The sequence below is a fragment of the Pectinophora gossypiella genome, chromosome 6 (assembly GCF_024362695.1).
Source record: "Pectinophora gossypiella chromosome 6, ilPecGoss1.1, whole genome shotgun sequence".
NCBI classification, from domain to species: Eukaryota; Metazoa; Arthropoda; class Insecta; order Lepidoptera; family Gelechiidae; genus Pectinophora; species Pectinophora gossypiella.
Window position 1 is genome coordinate 4,320,890 of NC_065409.1, and position 14,555 is coordinate 4,335,444.

Here is a 14,555-nt window from a genome sequence, read left to right on the forward strand (position 1 = left end):
TTACTGAATTTTGTATTTTTCATCATCATCAATTTAAGAGCCACGCTCTTGTGGTCTTGTATTTTTAAGTATCATAAATGTTTTTTAATAAGCACTCTTCTTCTTATCGTGTGGGTTGTGAGGCGGAGTACCAACCTCATCAACTCTGGTGTCAGGGTTACTATTGAGCCGCCAAAGGCCCCTGACATGGCTCATGTATCGACTACTTACTTACATCAGTAAGTAGTAACCGGGATCAACAGCTTAACGTACTTTCTGAAGCACGGATCATCTTACTTTCGAACAATCAGGTGATCAGCCTGTAATGTTCTAACCAAACTAGGGATAACAAAGTATTTTTTGTCATATATCCCCACCGGGATTCGAACCCGGGACGTCGGATCGTGAGCCCAACGCTCAACCACTGGTCCACGGAGGTCGTACTAATAAGCACGTATTTTATCAAAGTGCACTGTTTGTTTGTTACTTACAAACTATAGCATATACACTTAATACAAAGCTGCAATATAAAGTGTATTATTCTCTAAGAAGTTTGGATTGCTGCATTTAATCAGCATTTCACACTTTATCACAGGTACGAATGGTTTGAAGAGCTGAACCTGCGCTGGTACGCATTGCCAGCAGTGTCAAGTATGAGGTTTGACTGTGGTGGTATCGAATTCACTGCGAACGCATTCAACGGTTGGTATATGAGTACCGAGATCGGCTGCCGGAACTTCTGTGACACCAACCGATTGAACATGATGGAGGTAAGGAAACGAGAGGGTAAACCTTCGGGAAATTATTATCCCTTAAATTTTTTACAAACACATACATATACATACATAAACTCACGCCTATTTCCCACTGTCGTAAGCAGAGACTATGGAATTCCATTTGCTTCGATCCTGACACACTTCTCTTGCAACACATTCATCAATCGTTTCATACACGCACAACAAAACAAATCACAATTTTAACAAATTTAAAATATATTCGATCCAAATGGAATTCCTTAGTCTCTGCTTACCCTGATGAGATATAGGCGTGAGTATATGTGTGTATGTATGTGTTAAAATATTAACCCTTAAAATAGTATGCTGTAAAGGGGTTAGCACCTCTGCTTACCCGTATAGTATATACACCAGCGCCTATTCCTTGCCAGCTATGTTTAAATTGTGTAAGTCCCGTGTAATACCAATCCACCTTGCTTGGGGAAATTGCCTTCAACCGAGCACAAAACATGGGCACCACGTGATATAAATTATCTATAATCCGTACAAAGTCGAAAGGGAAAATATTGATTGATGATTTTGTCTGCATTTCACGTCTACTTCCACATCAAAAAAGGTATCTATATAAGTACCATAAAAGATTCAGTCTTTTGTCCAAAATAAAAGCCGTATTTATTCCCAGATCCGCTTAATCGGTGTTAACCAATCTCCAACGTAAAGCCTAAGTGAGCTTTAGACTTTGATCGCTTCTATAATATAAAAATTCATAGCATCGTCTTCTAAAATTGAATCGCACGTTTATGTCTTACTTGGCTAGATTTTAACCGATTTAATAACAGGGTATTGAAACTGCAATTGTTTTTAATAATAAATACCTATTGGGTTGTAAAAGTTTACACGAAATAAGTTTTCCCAAACATATTTATACGAAATAAGAATTTTGTTATTTTCAAAGTCGCTGAAAACGTATTTGCTACATTTTTGATCGTTTCCTTGTAGTTTAGCACCAAGTTGGGAGGATTACGGTTTTCCTTATACTAAGTTACTAGATTTTACGGTTGCTCTACATTGAATCTAGAGCATAATGTTTCGATAGATGGCTACTATGTAAGAATTGAAGTGGTAAATGATGGAAAATTGGAATGAAATATTTCATTCTTAACAGTTGTAAGGTACGTTCACGACTATATTCCAATTGGGGTACTCATAGGTACATCTATCGCCAGGGGAACTAAGTATCCACACCTCTGTAGCTTGCAAATTGGTAAGAGCATTATTACGTATACACTTTGGTACCATGTCACATTAACTTTTTTGACAAATTGAACTGTAACTCTCACTAAATGTCAAATATGTTAGTGCGACAGAGTCCTAAAGTGGGTATATTATATTGATCATGACTGTACATACACACACATACATACGATCACGCCTATTTCCCGTTGGGGTAGGTAGAGACCACGGAATTCCACTTACTACGATCCTGACACACCACTTTCGCTTTTTCCACTCTCTTCAAAGTTTTCATGCATGCTCGCAGGACATGGATGTCTTTTTTTTAAAACATTACGTACACATTATTATTATTTTTAATAATATATTTTTTATTTATTTCTTGATATACTTTTTTTTTATTTTTAAATACAAGTACAAATACAAAATCTCCTTATTGCACTTGAATCACATTAAAAAAAAACATTAGTATTAATTACATTTTTTTCTTTTCATTGGTAATTGTTTTGCACTTGTTGGGCATGGAACCTGGTTCTGGTCAACATAAGTCACAATGGTCAATTTCTGTTTAAAGTACTTACTTACATTAACAATTTCCGTAAGATAAAATATAATTCATATTTATGTCTAGGGTGCTTTTAGGAGTAAATTACTGAAGTAACTAAGTTACAGTAAGTTACTGGAGTCCGAGACACTCGTATTAAAATGCCTCGTAAAATTATACATAGGTACTACCTATCTAATACGAATCTGTGGTGGAAAGCATTGTGCTAAGACCGCAGATTACCGACGCGACGGTGGAATATTAAGCTTGTTCTATGCAAATCCACAATAGTTCGTTACACTAAAGCTGGTGCTAAGCGTTCATTTGGACCTTCATACCTATACAATATGTTATTCTAGTTTGTATGCACCAAATAAGAGTAGCAAGCATTGCATATGTTATTACGGAAAATCGAGAAATTGGCTGGTTATTTATTCAAAGTTTACTCGCGTTAACAGATAATCTAACCTTCCCTTGAAGTATACGCAATATTTTAGTTACTTCTATTACCTACAACATTCAGTGGTATTTTGTCGAAGGACGTAATATACGATCCCGACGACCCGATTACTCTAGCCATAGAGGCGGCTAATCAGCTCACGACACCAAACTCTTCAGGACTCCGATACCGACCCCACAGGCGTAGTCGACGATTTCCCTCAATCAGCGCTTATCGCTATCGGCCCACTAGGATCGATTAATTCTTTTGAATATTTTTCCTCTCAGACGACGCCCTGAGCCGAGGTTCGCGCCCAACTGGGCACCCTCAGGCCTGTTGTCTTAATCGTTGTACCGGGTTAGATCCTTCAGCGCTACGCTGAAGGTACAACGTTTATCCGGCCAAGTAGTTAATGCTATCTGCGGCAAATCTACAATAAGTAACGTCAAAAAAAAGTGGTAATTTGTAATTCCATTTAGTTGTTTTTTTCCTATTAATTCACACGTTTCATTGTTATTTAGAGCTATTTTATATTCAGTTTTATTCAGTCATTTGCTTTTTCTAATAAAAACGAATAAGTGTGTTGCGTGTGGATTGACGGATTATACGTCTGGTGCCAGCAGATGGAGTGGAATGGAATTAACTCATGCAATTCCTAAAACACCATGATATATACTCAGACAAGAAACGATTGCTACAATAGATAATGTTGATCTTTTCACAATATGTAGGGTTGGTTACAAATTATTTCTTAATTCTATGCTGTTCTGGGAGCAAATTAAAAACATAGAACACGTTCACCTGCTTGTCTTCCCGGGCACGTCGTAAAATTCGACAGAGGAATTGTGCCTTTCTAACATGATGGTTTAATGTTATGAGCAAAAGGCTGATCCCTTATCACCATAAGGTTCATCATATCTAGCTTACATCATGTCAACAGTGGCTTTAAGTTGTATTTGATTACTTGTAGCTCACCCCACGCCATTTGTATTTTTCCAAATATTATTTTTCAAATTGTATAATTCATGTTTATTTAACCGTATAAAAAAGAGCATAAGAATATAGTGTCTTCCTCAGAAGTATTAGTGGACATATTCTTAGTTATATCTAGACACGCGTTAGCGTGTCAAGCCAAGTTCAAGAAACAGAACTTGCGAGCCGCACCGTGTGTAATATTACACGAACCATTTCGAGCCACTTTTGACCCCCTCATAAATCAAAAACTATTTCATATAAACGCATCAAATTTGGCTCATATATTGAGACTTTCGAGATATATATGTGTTCTAAATTTCATTAGCTTATCTCAAACGGTTATTTAGATATTTTATCATTGACTGACTGACTGACTGACCTATAGATCAAAACTCTAATTAATTGTACTGTGTTCATGCAAATAAACGATCTATCTATCTATGTATCAGTTCCAGATGACCTAGAGAGTTAAAATTTGGTATGCATATAGGTAATTAGATGAATACAAAGGAATAAATAAAAAACTGCCAATTTTTTAATAATTAGATTCTATTATGAACGCTTAACATAAGTACCTAATTAGTGTCTGTACCTAACTATAGATGTAAGAATGTAAGAATCAGTAAGTAGTCAAAACTCATGACAGCCGGTCTTTATGTGGTAGGTATGTGGATTAACTTAACATATAACATAACATAACATATAATCACGCCTATATGCCCTAACGAGGTAGGCAGAGCAGTAAGTACTTTTAGTTTTGAATTTGTTCTTTTAAAAGGACCCACGGTGTTACGAGGATTATGTTCTTACCTACAAAAAGTAATGATATCCAATCAAAAACTTAAATGTGAAATGAAAGCCAAGTTCAATATTATGATAAATGCCTTGGTTGTTGACTTCAACGACAAAAGAAGTGAGATCTAAATGGGTGCCAAGTTCAATGGTCAGTCCTGAAATTTATTTATAAGTAACAGTATAACATATCATACCTTCTTATAACATAAGATAATGTATTGTAGCCTAAGGTCTGTCTTGGCTAGTTTTTATAAACCTACCAACGAAGTCAACAATCAAGGCATTTATCATAATATTGAACTTGGGTTTCCTTTGACATTCATGTTTTTGATTGGATTCTATTTTACGGATAATTCAAATGAAGGTATATATACATTATTTTTTGCATTTGCATCAATGATTTATATTTTTTTACTAACAACACAGTTGGCTCGACTATTATAGACAGCGACACGGCTAACCACCTAACGTTGGTGTAACAGAAAGCAGGATGTACCTCTGACTACCCCGATTGGGGTATAGTCGTGAGACAATGTTATGTTACTATTTATCATTGCAGAAAGTCGCAGCAAAAATGGGCCTGGACACCCGGACACCAGTGAACCTGTGGAAGGACAAGACCCTTGTGGAAGTGAACGTGGCTGTACTGCACAGCTTTCAACAGCACAACGCCACCATAGTGGACCATCACACCGCATCGGAGAGCTTCATTAAACATCTGGACAACGAAAACAGACTACGGTAAGTGAGAATGCTCTCTTACTTTACACACGATAATGTATAAGACACCTATTTTCAAAAACCATGTTCACCCCTTACCATGGATAGTTCATTTAATGCATACAACTGGACGAAAGACAGAAGGAAGGGACAGGCTGATTTTTTCAACCCTGACACCAGGCTTGGTTGGTAATTCACCTCACAACCCACACGATAGAAGACTAAAATTATGACATTGAACATAGAATGAGAAGGTTATGTTATGTCTACATATTACGCCCGGATTTAGGCTAAAGTGAACATAAACATACCATGGGAACTTGACCTAACCCAAATAAGATTGCATCCAGATTTGTAGGACTTAAGCTATAAAACTGTCGGCATTAGGTCCTGGCAATGTTTAACAAATGCCACTATCAAAGTATAGTAAGCACATGTGGTTTTACGTAAACAATGAACAGGTCTCGTGTGACCCAGTGAGGCTATACCTAGCTAGATTTATTATCTACTGAAACACATAATAACGGGTTCTTACCGCGTTTAAAATAGGGAAAGTAGGTAGATCCATAATTTTCTACGGTCAGACATATCTGGAAATTATGGATCTACCTACTCCACTCCAATCTCATCAGTCATCCCGTAATCATGGCACTTGCAACAGTGTCGAAATATCGGGAGTCTCGTATCCCTATTTTAAATGCGGTAAGAACACGTTATTATGTTTTTTAATTATGATAATAACCGCGTAAACTTAAAACAATGTATTATCTACTGGCTTTTAGCCCGCGGCTTCACTCGCGTTAAATTCGGGGTTCCCTTTTCCTAATGACCCCAAATTCAAATTATAATATCGATATGGATGGATAAATTCATCCAATTTGGTACATTGGTGTAATTAAACTTATTTTGCATACATCATCATTATTCTCTTTCTACAGCTGACATCAACTTATTGATGTATGAACTTATATTTATTTGTACGTAGTTCCGGATGCCCAGCTGACTGGATATGGATCGTGCCGCCAATGTCCTCATCCATCACTCCAGTGTTCCATCAGGAGATGGCGCTCTACTACCTACGCCCGTCTTATGAATATCAGGTTAAAAAAATGCATGTTTCTTTTCGTACGTATCTTTTTTCAGAGACTAAACACTCACACTATACATATTATCATGAGGGGTTAAAAAAGGCCACATCGAAGCAATTCATCTAAAAAAAGCAATATTGCAATCTGAGGTTTGCGCAAATAAAAGTAAGTGCGTAATGCAAACAAATGTCAAATAGCAATATTGCTGTTTTACATGAATAGCTTTGACGTAGCCTTCCCCCCGCTGCCGGATCTGCATTCCAACCGCGCCGCTCGATTGTATCGAGCGCTTGGACCAATAAAGTATACGAACGCTACCTACGTAGATGGACGTTAAACGGCTATTGGTCGAAGCGCTCAAATAGTTCGCACCGCGCGCGGCGCGGTTGTCATGCAGACCCGGCTGAGCGTGATTGTAAGTAGACTGGACTGTCCGTAAATGACTAGTGACGTGCCGAATATTCCCGCTTGAGAATGTTCCCGGCAGTAAAAAGACGCAAAACCTATGTAAAAAGATCTTTATTACTTAACCAATACGCAAATAACACCAGAGTACAAGAAAGAAAAAATTGAAAAAGAAAAGCAGCCGTGTCCTTACTGTTAAAGAGTTTTTACAACGGGAATATTTCCACTTTGGCAACATTCCCGAGAACATCACTGTACTATAGAATCAGTAAATAGATGTGTATTATTGTGTATGTGTGTGTACGGTCACGAGCATTAATATGTATACACTTTGGTACCATGTCACATTAAGTTTTTTGACAAATTGAACTGTAAGTCTCACTAAATGTCAAATATGTTTGTGCGACAGAATCCTAAAGTGGGTACATAATATTGCTCGTGACTGTACCGTGTATTTGTGCTATACTAACATTATTAAGTAAGAAATCATTGTTACTAACATTAAACGCCTTAACAATAAAAAATAAACTAGCGACGTGTGAATCCACTTATCAAATAATTCGATTGAACTTTGCTTGGCTCTCAAGTACTTATACACACATGTTCATCGTTTGTTTATGTTTTATTAGTAAGACGAGAAGAGTGTACCTTTCTAAACAAATACCTTAATATATATTCTACTAGCTTTTGCTCGCGACTTCGTCCGCGTGGCGTGTTATAAAAGAGAGATCTTTGTGTGTGTGGGAGTGCATATCAAATTTCAAGCATCTAACTTATGCAGTTTAGATTTTTTCATACATTTTTTTCCCGCTAACTCCCATTTTTCAAAATACAGCCATAACTGAACTTTATATTTACTAAGGTATGCATGCATGCTAGATTGAAAACATCTATCTTACGCGGTTTCGATTTTTCCATACAAATGTTTTTTCCCGCTAACTCCCGTTTCCGTGGGAATTTTACAATATCCTGTTGCAACTAAGCTTTAAGTTAACTAAGGTACCTGCATGCCAAATTTCAAGCGTCTAACTTAAGCGGTTTAGATTTTTCATACAAAAGGATTTTCCTGCTAATTCCCGTTTCCGTGGGAATTCCGGGAATTCCTTTCTTAGTGCACCTCTATGTTACCTAAGCTACGTCCCTTCCAAATTTCAAATGCCTACGTTTAGCCGTTTAGGCTGTGCGTTGATATGTCAGTCAGTCAGTTTCTCCTTTTATATATGTATTTAGATTGCTAGACTCAAGGAATACAGTAATTTACAATAGAGAGTACAAATAATCTTAACCAAACTGCTACACTGCGAGTTGATGGAGAAGGGGATTCTCCATCAACTCGCAGTGTAGCAATTAAAAAATATATAATTTTAATAACAGACGTCATATGACAAATAAAAGACGTCAGACGTTACGTAAAAAGCACACTGTGACGTCATAGAAAAACGTGATAAAATGTCTGATTTATCATTACGTTTTTCTTGATTAAAAGTCTTAATAAGTAAAAAAGAAAATATTTTTCATTAGTTTTAGATCTGTGTTTATTTAGTAGTCAGAATTTCATAATTTATCTTGAACCTTGTATACGAACCCATTTTAAAATACCTACTCCCGCTGCCAGAAGGCATTAACGTTACATTATTTTTGTATGTTAACTATGAAACATTATCATAATACTTAATCAAAATATTACAACATTTTTCACTCGATACATGTAAGTACCTATATTTTAATATGGCTTGCTGATCAACATTTTATCTTTGAAATTGCATTGTGTTAAAATACCTACCTAAAAGTATCGTTTCCACCCATTCATTATTATTGCAATCACATAAATTCAAGTTTACCATTCATTTGCATACTTAACTGAAATAGGTCAACAAAATAATACAAGACTTGCATTGTTATTTGTTTGGCAAATATTTAAATTTAAAATGAAACTGTGGAGGAGTAACAATTAGATCTAAAATAGAATGTAAAGTTTTCCATAATGAATCCGAAAACTTTAGATTCAAATCTGCGACTTTAGTACTTATTTAAGATTATGATAGCGTTTTTAAATATTTTGAGAAAATTGTCTTCATAATAAATTGAAGTGAACCGTTGAGTCAGGAAACCCTGCAGCTGGTGCTCTTTAAGTTACGTATACCGAAATGTTGCCGCAGGTAAGTAATTAATACAAGTTATCTCAATGACAGGAGCCGGCCTGGAAGACTCATCAATGGCAGAAGTCTAAACCGATATCTGGCAAGAGACCAATAAATAGGAAGTTTCACTTCAAACAAATCGCTCGCGCTGTCAAATTCACATCCAAACTATTCGGCAGAGCCCTCTCTAAGAGGATCAAAGCGACGGTGCTATACGCCACTGAGACGGGCAAGTCTGAACAGTATGCCAAAGAACTAGGAGTTATATTTGGACACGCCTTTAATGCGCAGGTACGTCAAACTTTGTAGCCGAGATTAAAATGTTGCTAGTAGTAATGTTAGCCAAGCTGTCCGGCAAAGGAAAATAATTACGATTCGTTTGCAAAGGTCCACTGCATGGCGGATTATGACATAACTTCCATAGAGCACGAGGCTCTCCTGCTGGTTGTGACTTCGACGTTTGGAAATGGTGACCCACCCGAAAATGGTGTTGTATGTATACTTTTAAATTACTTACATGACAATTATAGTGCTATCTTTTCACAAAAACAATTATTTGTATTAACCGATTCAATTCATTTCAGGCATTTGGAGAACATCTTTGTGAACTTTTGTACGCAGATCAAGTTGGTGAGGAGCCAACAGGGTAAGATAGTTTTTGACTTGAACGTGTTAGAATAAAATAAATTAACAAAAAGTAACATCGAACAATATTTTCAGAAATGTACAGTTGATGACGCCTAAATCGTTTATTAAAGCAAATAGTCAGATCGAGTTGCAAAGATATGCGGCAAGCAGCACAAAAAAATTAAGCAGAATAGAGTCGCTTAAAGGTACCTACCCTTTTACTTATAATCCTATATATTCATGGAATTCCTTCCAGTTTATCAAAATAATTGATGATTATATTTAAAACCATTTCAACTTCACCTTTTGTCTACAGGAAGCACAACAGACGCCGCATCAATTGATAGTTTCGGTCCATTGAGCAACGTACGATTCGCAGTATTCGCTCTGGGCTCCAGTGCGTATCCGAACTTCTGTAACTTTGGCAAGTATGTAGACAAGTTGCTCGGTGACCTCGGAGGCGAACGAATCCATGACCTTGCCAGCGGTGACGAGATGTGCGGCCAAGACCAGGCCTTCCGGAAATGGGCCTCCAGCGTTTTCAACGTAAGTAAAATAATGCGAGTTCTTAACTACCGTGGCAAATGTGCTAATGCCTCAATTCCACGTGTCATCATTTATGAGTCAAGACTTGGAAATTTTAAAAGCCAATTAGGAACATAAGTTGTGAAGAACGTTTTAGTCTTGTTAGTAGACATAGACACATTCATTACTTTACACGCGTGAAATGATTAATAAAAGTTTGTTTTCTAAACTTATAAAGTTGAGTCGTAAATTCATAATACGGTGTTATTACATTGTAGGTGGCATGTGAAACATTCTGCTTGGATGACGACGAAACACTGCAAGAAGCTAAAAGAGCTCTTGGTACAGTAGCTCTCAGTGAAGAAACAGTACGATTTGCTCACCCTGAAGTTCGTCCACCAAATCTGCCTGCAGCTCTGCAATCTGCATTGAATAAACAGTTAGTCACTTGTACTGTAAGGGCTAACAAAGATTTAGGAGATGCGTCCGCCGAGAGGTCAACCATTTTTATCGATTTGGAACCTCAGGTATCTATTATTTAAATATTATCAGACAATTTATTATATTCAAGTTTGCTTATTGATGATAATTATTTTTATGTTATTGTTTTTAGGATGAGATAAAATATGATCCTGGAGATCACGTAGGAATTATTGCTTGCAATCGCAAAGAAATAGTAGATAAAGTTTTGGATCGAATCAGGGATATTGATGATTATGATGAACCATTGCAAATTCAACTTATGAAGGAGACGCATACTTCCAGCGGTAACTATATAAAAACGAATAAAATGTTTTGCACCTGTGAATTTCTTGAATTAATTTAACATTTTATCGGTTTTAACAGGACCAGTCAAGTCTTGGGAACCACATGAGAGACTCCCAGTAGTAGGCGTGCGAGATTTATTCACCAGATTCCTAGATGTCACTACACCACCGACTACAATACTACTGCAGTATTTAGCCAAAACTTGTGACAATGAAGAAGAGCGCAAACAATTAAATGTGCTCGCTAACGTAAGCTTTTTAAAAAAAATTCTATTGCGAGTGGACATTATTTCCTTAGAACGAAAACTGAAACGAAAATGTATTTTTAGGATCCCGGGGCGTATGAAGATTGGCGTCATTATCACTACCCAACCCTGTCTGAAGTTTTGGATCAGTTCCCGTCAGCTAGACCGAGCGCTTCACTATTGGCTGCTTTACTATCACCGTTGCAGCCAAGATTCTATTCGATCTCATCATCTCCTTTAGCTCATCCTAGGAGACTACACCTCACAGTTGCTGTTGTGACGTATAGAACTCAAGGTAATTTTAGGTGCACCGAATAAAATAATAATGTTATGTACGTCGCAACACCTATTGTGCCTCATGGTTATAAATGTTGATTCCCACGTGTGTTCTGGATTCGTGTTCAACGAATTCTATCGAAAAATTGATTACAAACGATCTATTTTTGAGTTTTCATCAACATGTGTTTTATACACAATGATTCGATAGGTGAGATTCTAATATTACCGTTATGAGGAAATTACTCAGTTTCTATTTTTATTGTGCGTGTAATAATTAGCTTTGATGAGATATAAATTAATGATATCATCTTTAAACAGACGGCGAAGGCCCTGTCCATTATGGTGTTTGCTCGAATTATCTTATGGATCGTAAACCAGGAGACGAGGTTTATCTTTTCATCAGAAGGTACGATTTGATTTATATATTTATGATTATTATAGTGTAGTTTATTGGGGCATTATTAACAGTGTACATATTTTTAGCGCACCAAATTTCCATCTACCTCAAGACTTGACAGTTCCATTGATATTGATCGGACCTGGTACGGGTATAGCACCGTTCCGCGGTTTCTGGCACCATCGTCGTGCTCTCCTGAACGCACGCAGCCGACCAACCGCTGGTCCCGTATGGCTGTTCTTTGGGTGTCGAACAAGAACCATGGATTTGTATCGAGAGGAAAAAGAACAGGCCCTCAGAGAAGGCGTACTCTCGAAGGTTTTCCTTGCTTTGTCAAGGGAGAAGAATATTCCAAAAGTAAGTAAAGATAGAAAACAACCTTTACAGATACAGTTTTAAAGCGCAGGCATCTAACCGCTATGGCAAATTCCACAGATGTACGTCCAAGAGTTGGCAGAGAAGGAAGGTTCAGAGATACACGATCTGCTATTAAACCGCGGCGGTCATTTTTACGTCTGCGGTGACTGCAAAATGGCTGAAGATGTGCATCAGAAGCTGAAGGGGATTATAAAGAAACATGGGGATATGACGGATGATCAAGTGCAGAACTTTATGTTTAAGCTAAAGGTTAGTTAGTAACGCAACGTATGGCCATCCATTTTTTGCAAGTAAAAAGTAAAACTCTCATTAAATTATTATACTGAAATAATTTTAAAATAAAATGATAAAATAATTTCTTTGCAACAGTATCTTTGCTTATAGTTGTTTGTTTGCATATAGGAGGAGAATCGCTACCACGAGGACATTTTCGGCATCACACTGCGCACAGCAGAGGTCCACAGCGCATCCCGCGAGTCGGCACGCCGCAACCGCGTGGCGGCGCAACCTTGACGCCGGTCTTCGCGTTTTCGGCCCGACTCGCTTCCCTAGCCGACATACCTTTCAAAGCTATATCTATAAGTATAGCTTCTAAAACCATTTGGACGACGTCTCCTACAACGTCCTTAAATCCAACTACTTGAGGCAGCTTTGCAACATCCGAGACCATTATAAGGTCAACAATATTTATGCTTAGGGTTCTGTTTCCATCGCTAATGATGTTTTAATGTGGTTTAAGCAAAGTCAATTAAATCACCTGAGTTTTTCGCTTTAGCTTCGGGGAGAGTAGGTTTATCTGGACCATTGCAAATGGTCGTTACGGAGGTTGTGCATATTCATGGGTCTTCGAATTGTACATAGTTTTGAAAACAAGCAACCTCAAAGAAGTTACTACATAAATACTAAAACATTAATTTACAGATTTAAGTATTTTTTGACGCCAACTTTCAGAGGCAGCTATCTGAATTATTGATTTTAAAGAATTAAAAGCAGGGTTACTATGTATAAATAGCGCACAAAATGCATTACTTACTCGTTTGCTAAGTTTCTTGGAAAACGCTGTAAGTGCATCGAGCATGATGTCAAAGAAATTATTCAGGCGTGAGAATTTAACAATTACATACTCTTTAGACGTAATTTTATCCGATTTAATAGATGTAATGAATTGTAATTAACTAACTTCATGTTTACAATAATATTGTCCAATTATTAATAAACCTTTCGATAAAATCTGTTCTTAAACCATTATAACGATTTAAAAATACTTAATACCTTTTAACATTTGTTTTAAATATATACGTAGCGTTGTTTAATTAATAAATACAACGACGTTTCAGTTTTATAAATATATTTTAATTGCCAAAGTGTGTACAGTTTATGAAGTAGTTAGGTTTACGGTATGCTATCTATGTAAATAAAGTTAAGTTAAGCGTTTTGTTTACGTATATTTTTATTCGTACTGTACGCCATAAACGAATGTTTTAAAATTTTCAAAATATTTACTTATATGTTGATATCATTACAAAAATGTTTAGCTATATTATAAAAAGGCTTAAATATTAGGATAATTGGAATGAATTGTGCAACTATCCAATTCATATTCTGGTACTTTGATTGATCTGTCCTTCGATACAACTGTAATAGGTGTGAGTGTTGAATTTGTGATGTTCTAACTAGACTTAAGAAATATATTCATATTTTCTATTATCCATGTTACAAGAATTTAATATACAATCTTTTCTGATACCTAATGTTTCTATATTAAATAAAGTATCTTACCTAATAATACCTGTCTTTACCGGATATTTACAAATTGTGGACTTCATATCTTCTAAATTTAATCAAATGCACATTTTGTGACTTAAAGAGTATATTATCGAACTCATATCACGCGAAATATAATTAATATGCACTATTTCATCTAAGAACTGTTAAAGGAACAAACATATGAAATTTGAATAACGAGAATATTTGTCTGTTATTGGTCAAATAAAGTTCCTTCGTATGCAAGAAAGTATTTTATTTATTGTTTCCTTATATCCCAATACATTCTTTGCCATGCTTACCTCGATACCGACCTCTCCGGCGTGGTCGAAGTTTTCCCTCATTCAGCTCTTATCACTATCAGCTCACGGGGGTCGAAATAATTAATTATTTCAAATATTTCTTTGATAACGGTCTGAACCCTCGTTCATGCCCAAATAGGCTCTCATACCTGGAATCTCAAATTTGATTCCCGATAAAACTTCTCAGCGCTCCCCATTTGTCTGGCCAAGTAGTTAAT

The 14,555-nt window shown here is 36.6% G+C and overlaps 1 protein-coding gene across 1 annotated transcript in view; it reads left to right on the forward strand.

Moving 5' to 3' along the window:
• The window catches only part of LOC126367455 (nitric oxide synthase-like protein), a 36,126-nt gene extending 22,104 nt beyond the window's left edge, over nucleotides 1–14,022 (forward strand). The window contains exons 7-22 of the mRNA XM_050010966.1: nucleotides 575–749; nucleotides 5,259–5,440; nucleotides 6,405–6,519; nucleotides 9,105–9,344; nucleotides 9,441–9,545; nucleotides 9,638–9,699; nucleotides 9,774–9,886; nucleotides 9,997–10,226; nucleotides 10,484–10,732; nucleotides 10,819–10,972; nucleotides 11,052–11,221; nucleotides 11,302–11,512; nucleotides 11,815–11,902; nucleotides 11,980–12,250; nucleotides 12,329–12,520; nucleotides 12,674–14,022. Coding sequence (XP_049866923.1) covers nucleotides 575–749; nucleotides 5,259–5,440; nucleotides 6,405–6,519; nucleotides 9,105–9,344; nucleotides 9,441–9,545; nucleotides 9,638–9,699; nucleotides 9,774–9,886; nucleotides 9,997–10,226; nucleotides 10,484–10,732; nucleotides 10,819–10,972; nucleotides 11,052–11,221; nucleotides 11,302–11,512; nucleotides 11,815–11,902; nucleotides 11,980–12,250; nucleotides 12,329–12,520; nucleotides 12,674–12,784 — 2,668 coding nt within the window. The 3' untranslated portion in view covers nucleotides 12,785–14,022. The remainder of the gene's footprint in view (nucleotides 1–574; nucleotides 750–5,258; nucleotides 5,441–6,404; nucleotides 6,520–9,104; nucleotides 9,345–9,440; nucleotides 9,546–9,637; nucleotides 9,700–9,773; nucleotides 9,887–9,996; nucleotides 10,227–10,483; nucleotides 10,733–10,818; nucleotides 10,973–11,051; nucleotides 11,222–11,301; nucleotides 11,513–11,814; nucleotides 11,903–11,979; nucleotides 12,251–12,328; nucleotides 12,521–12,673) is intronic.
• The last annotated feature ends 533 nt before the right edge of the window (nucleotides 14,023–14,555 follow it).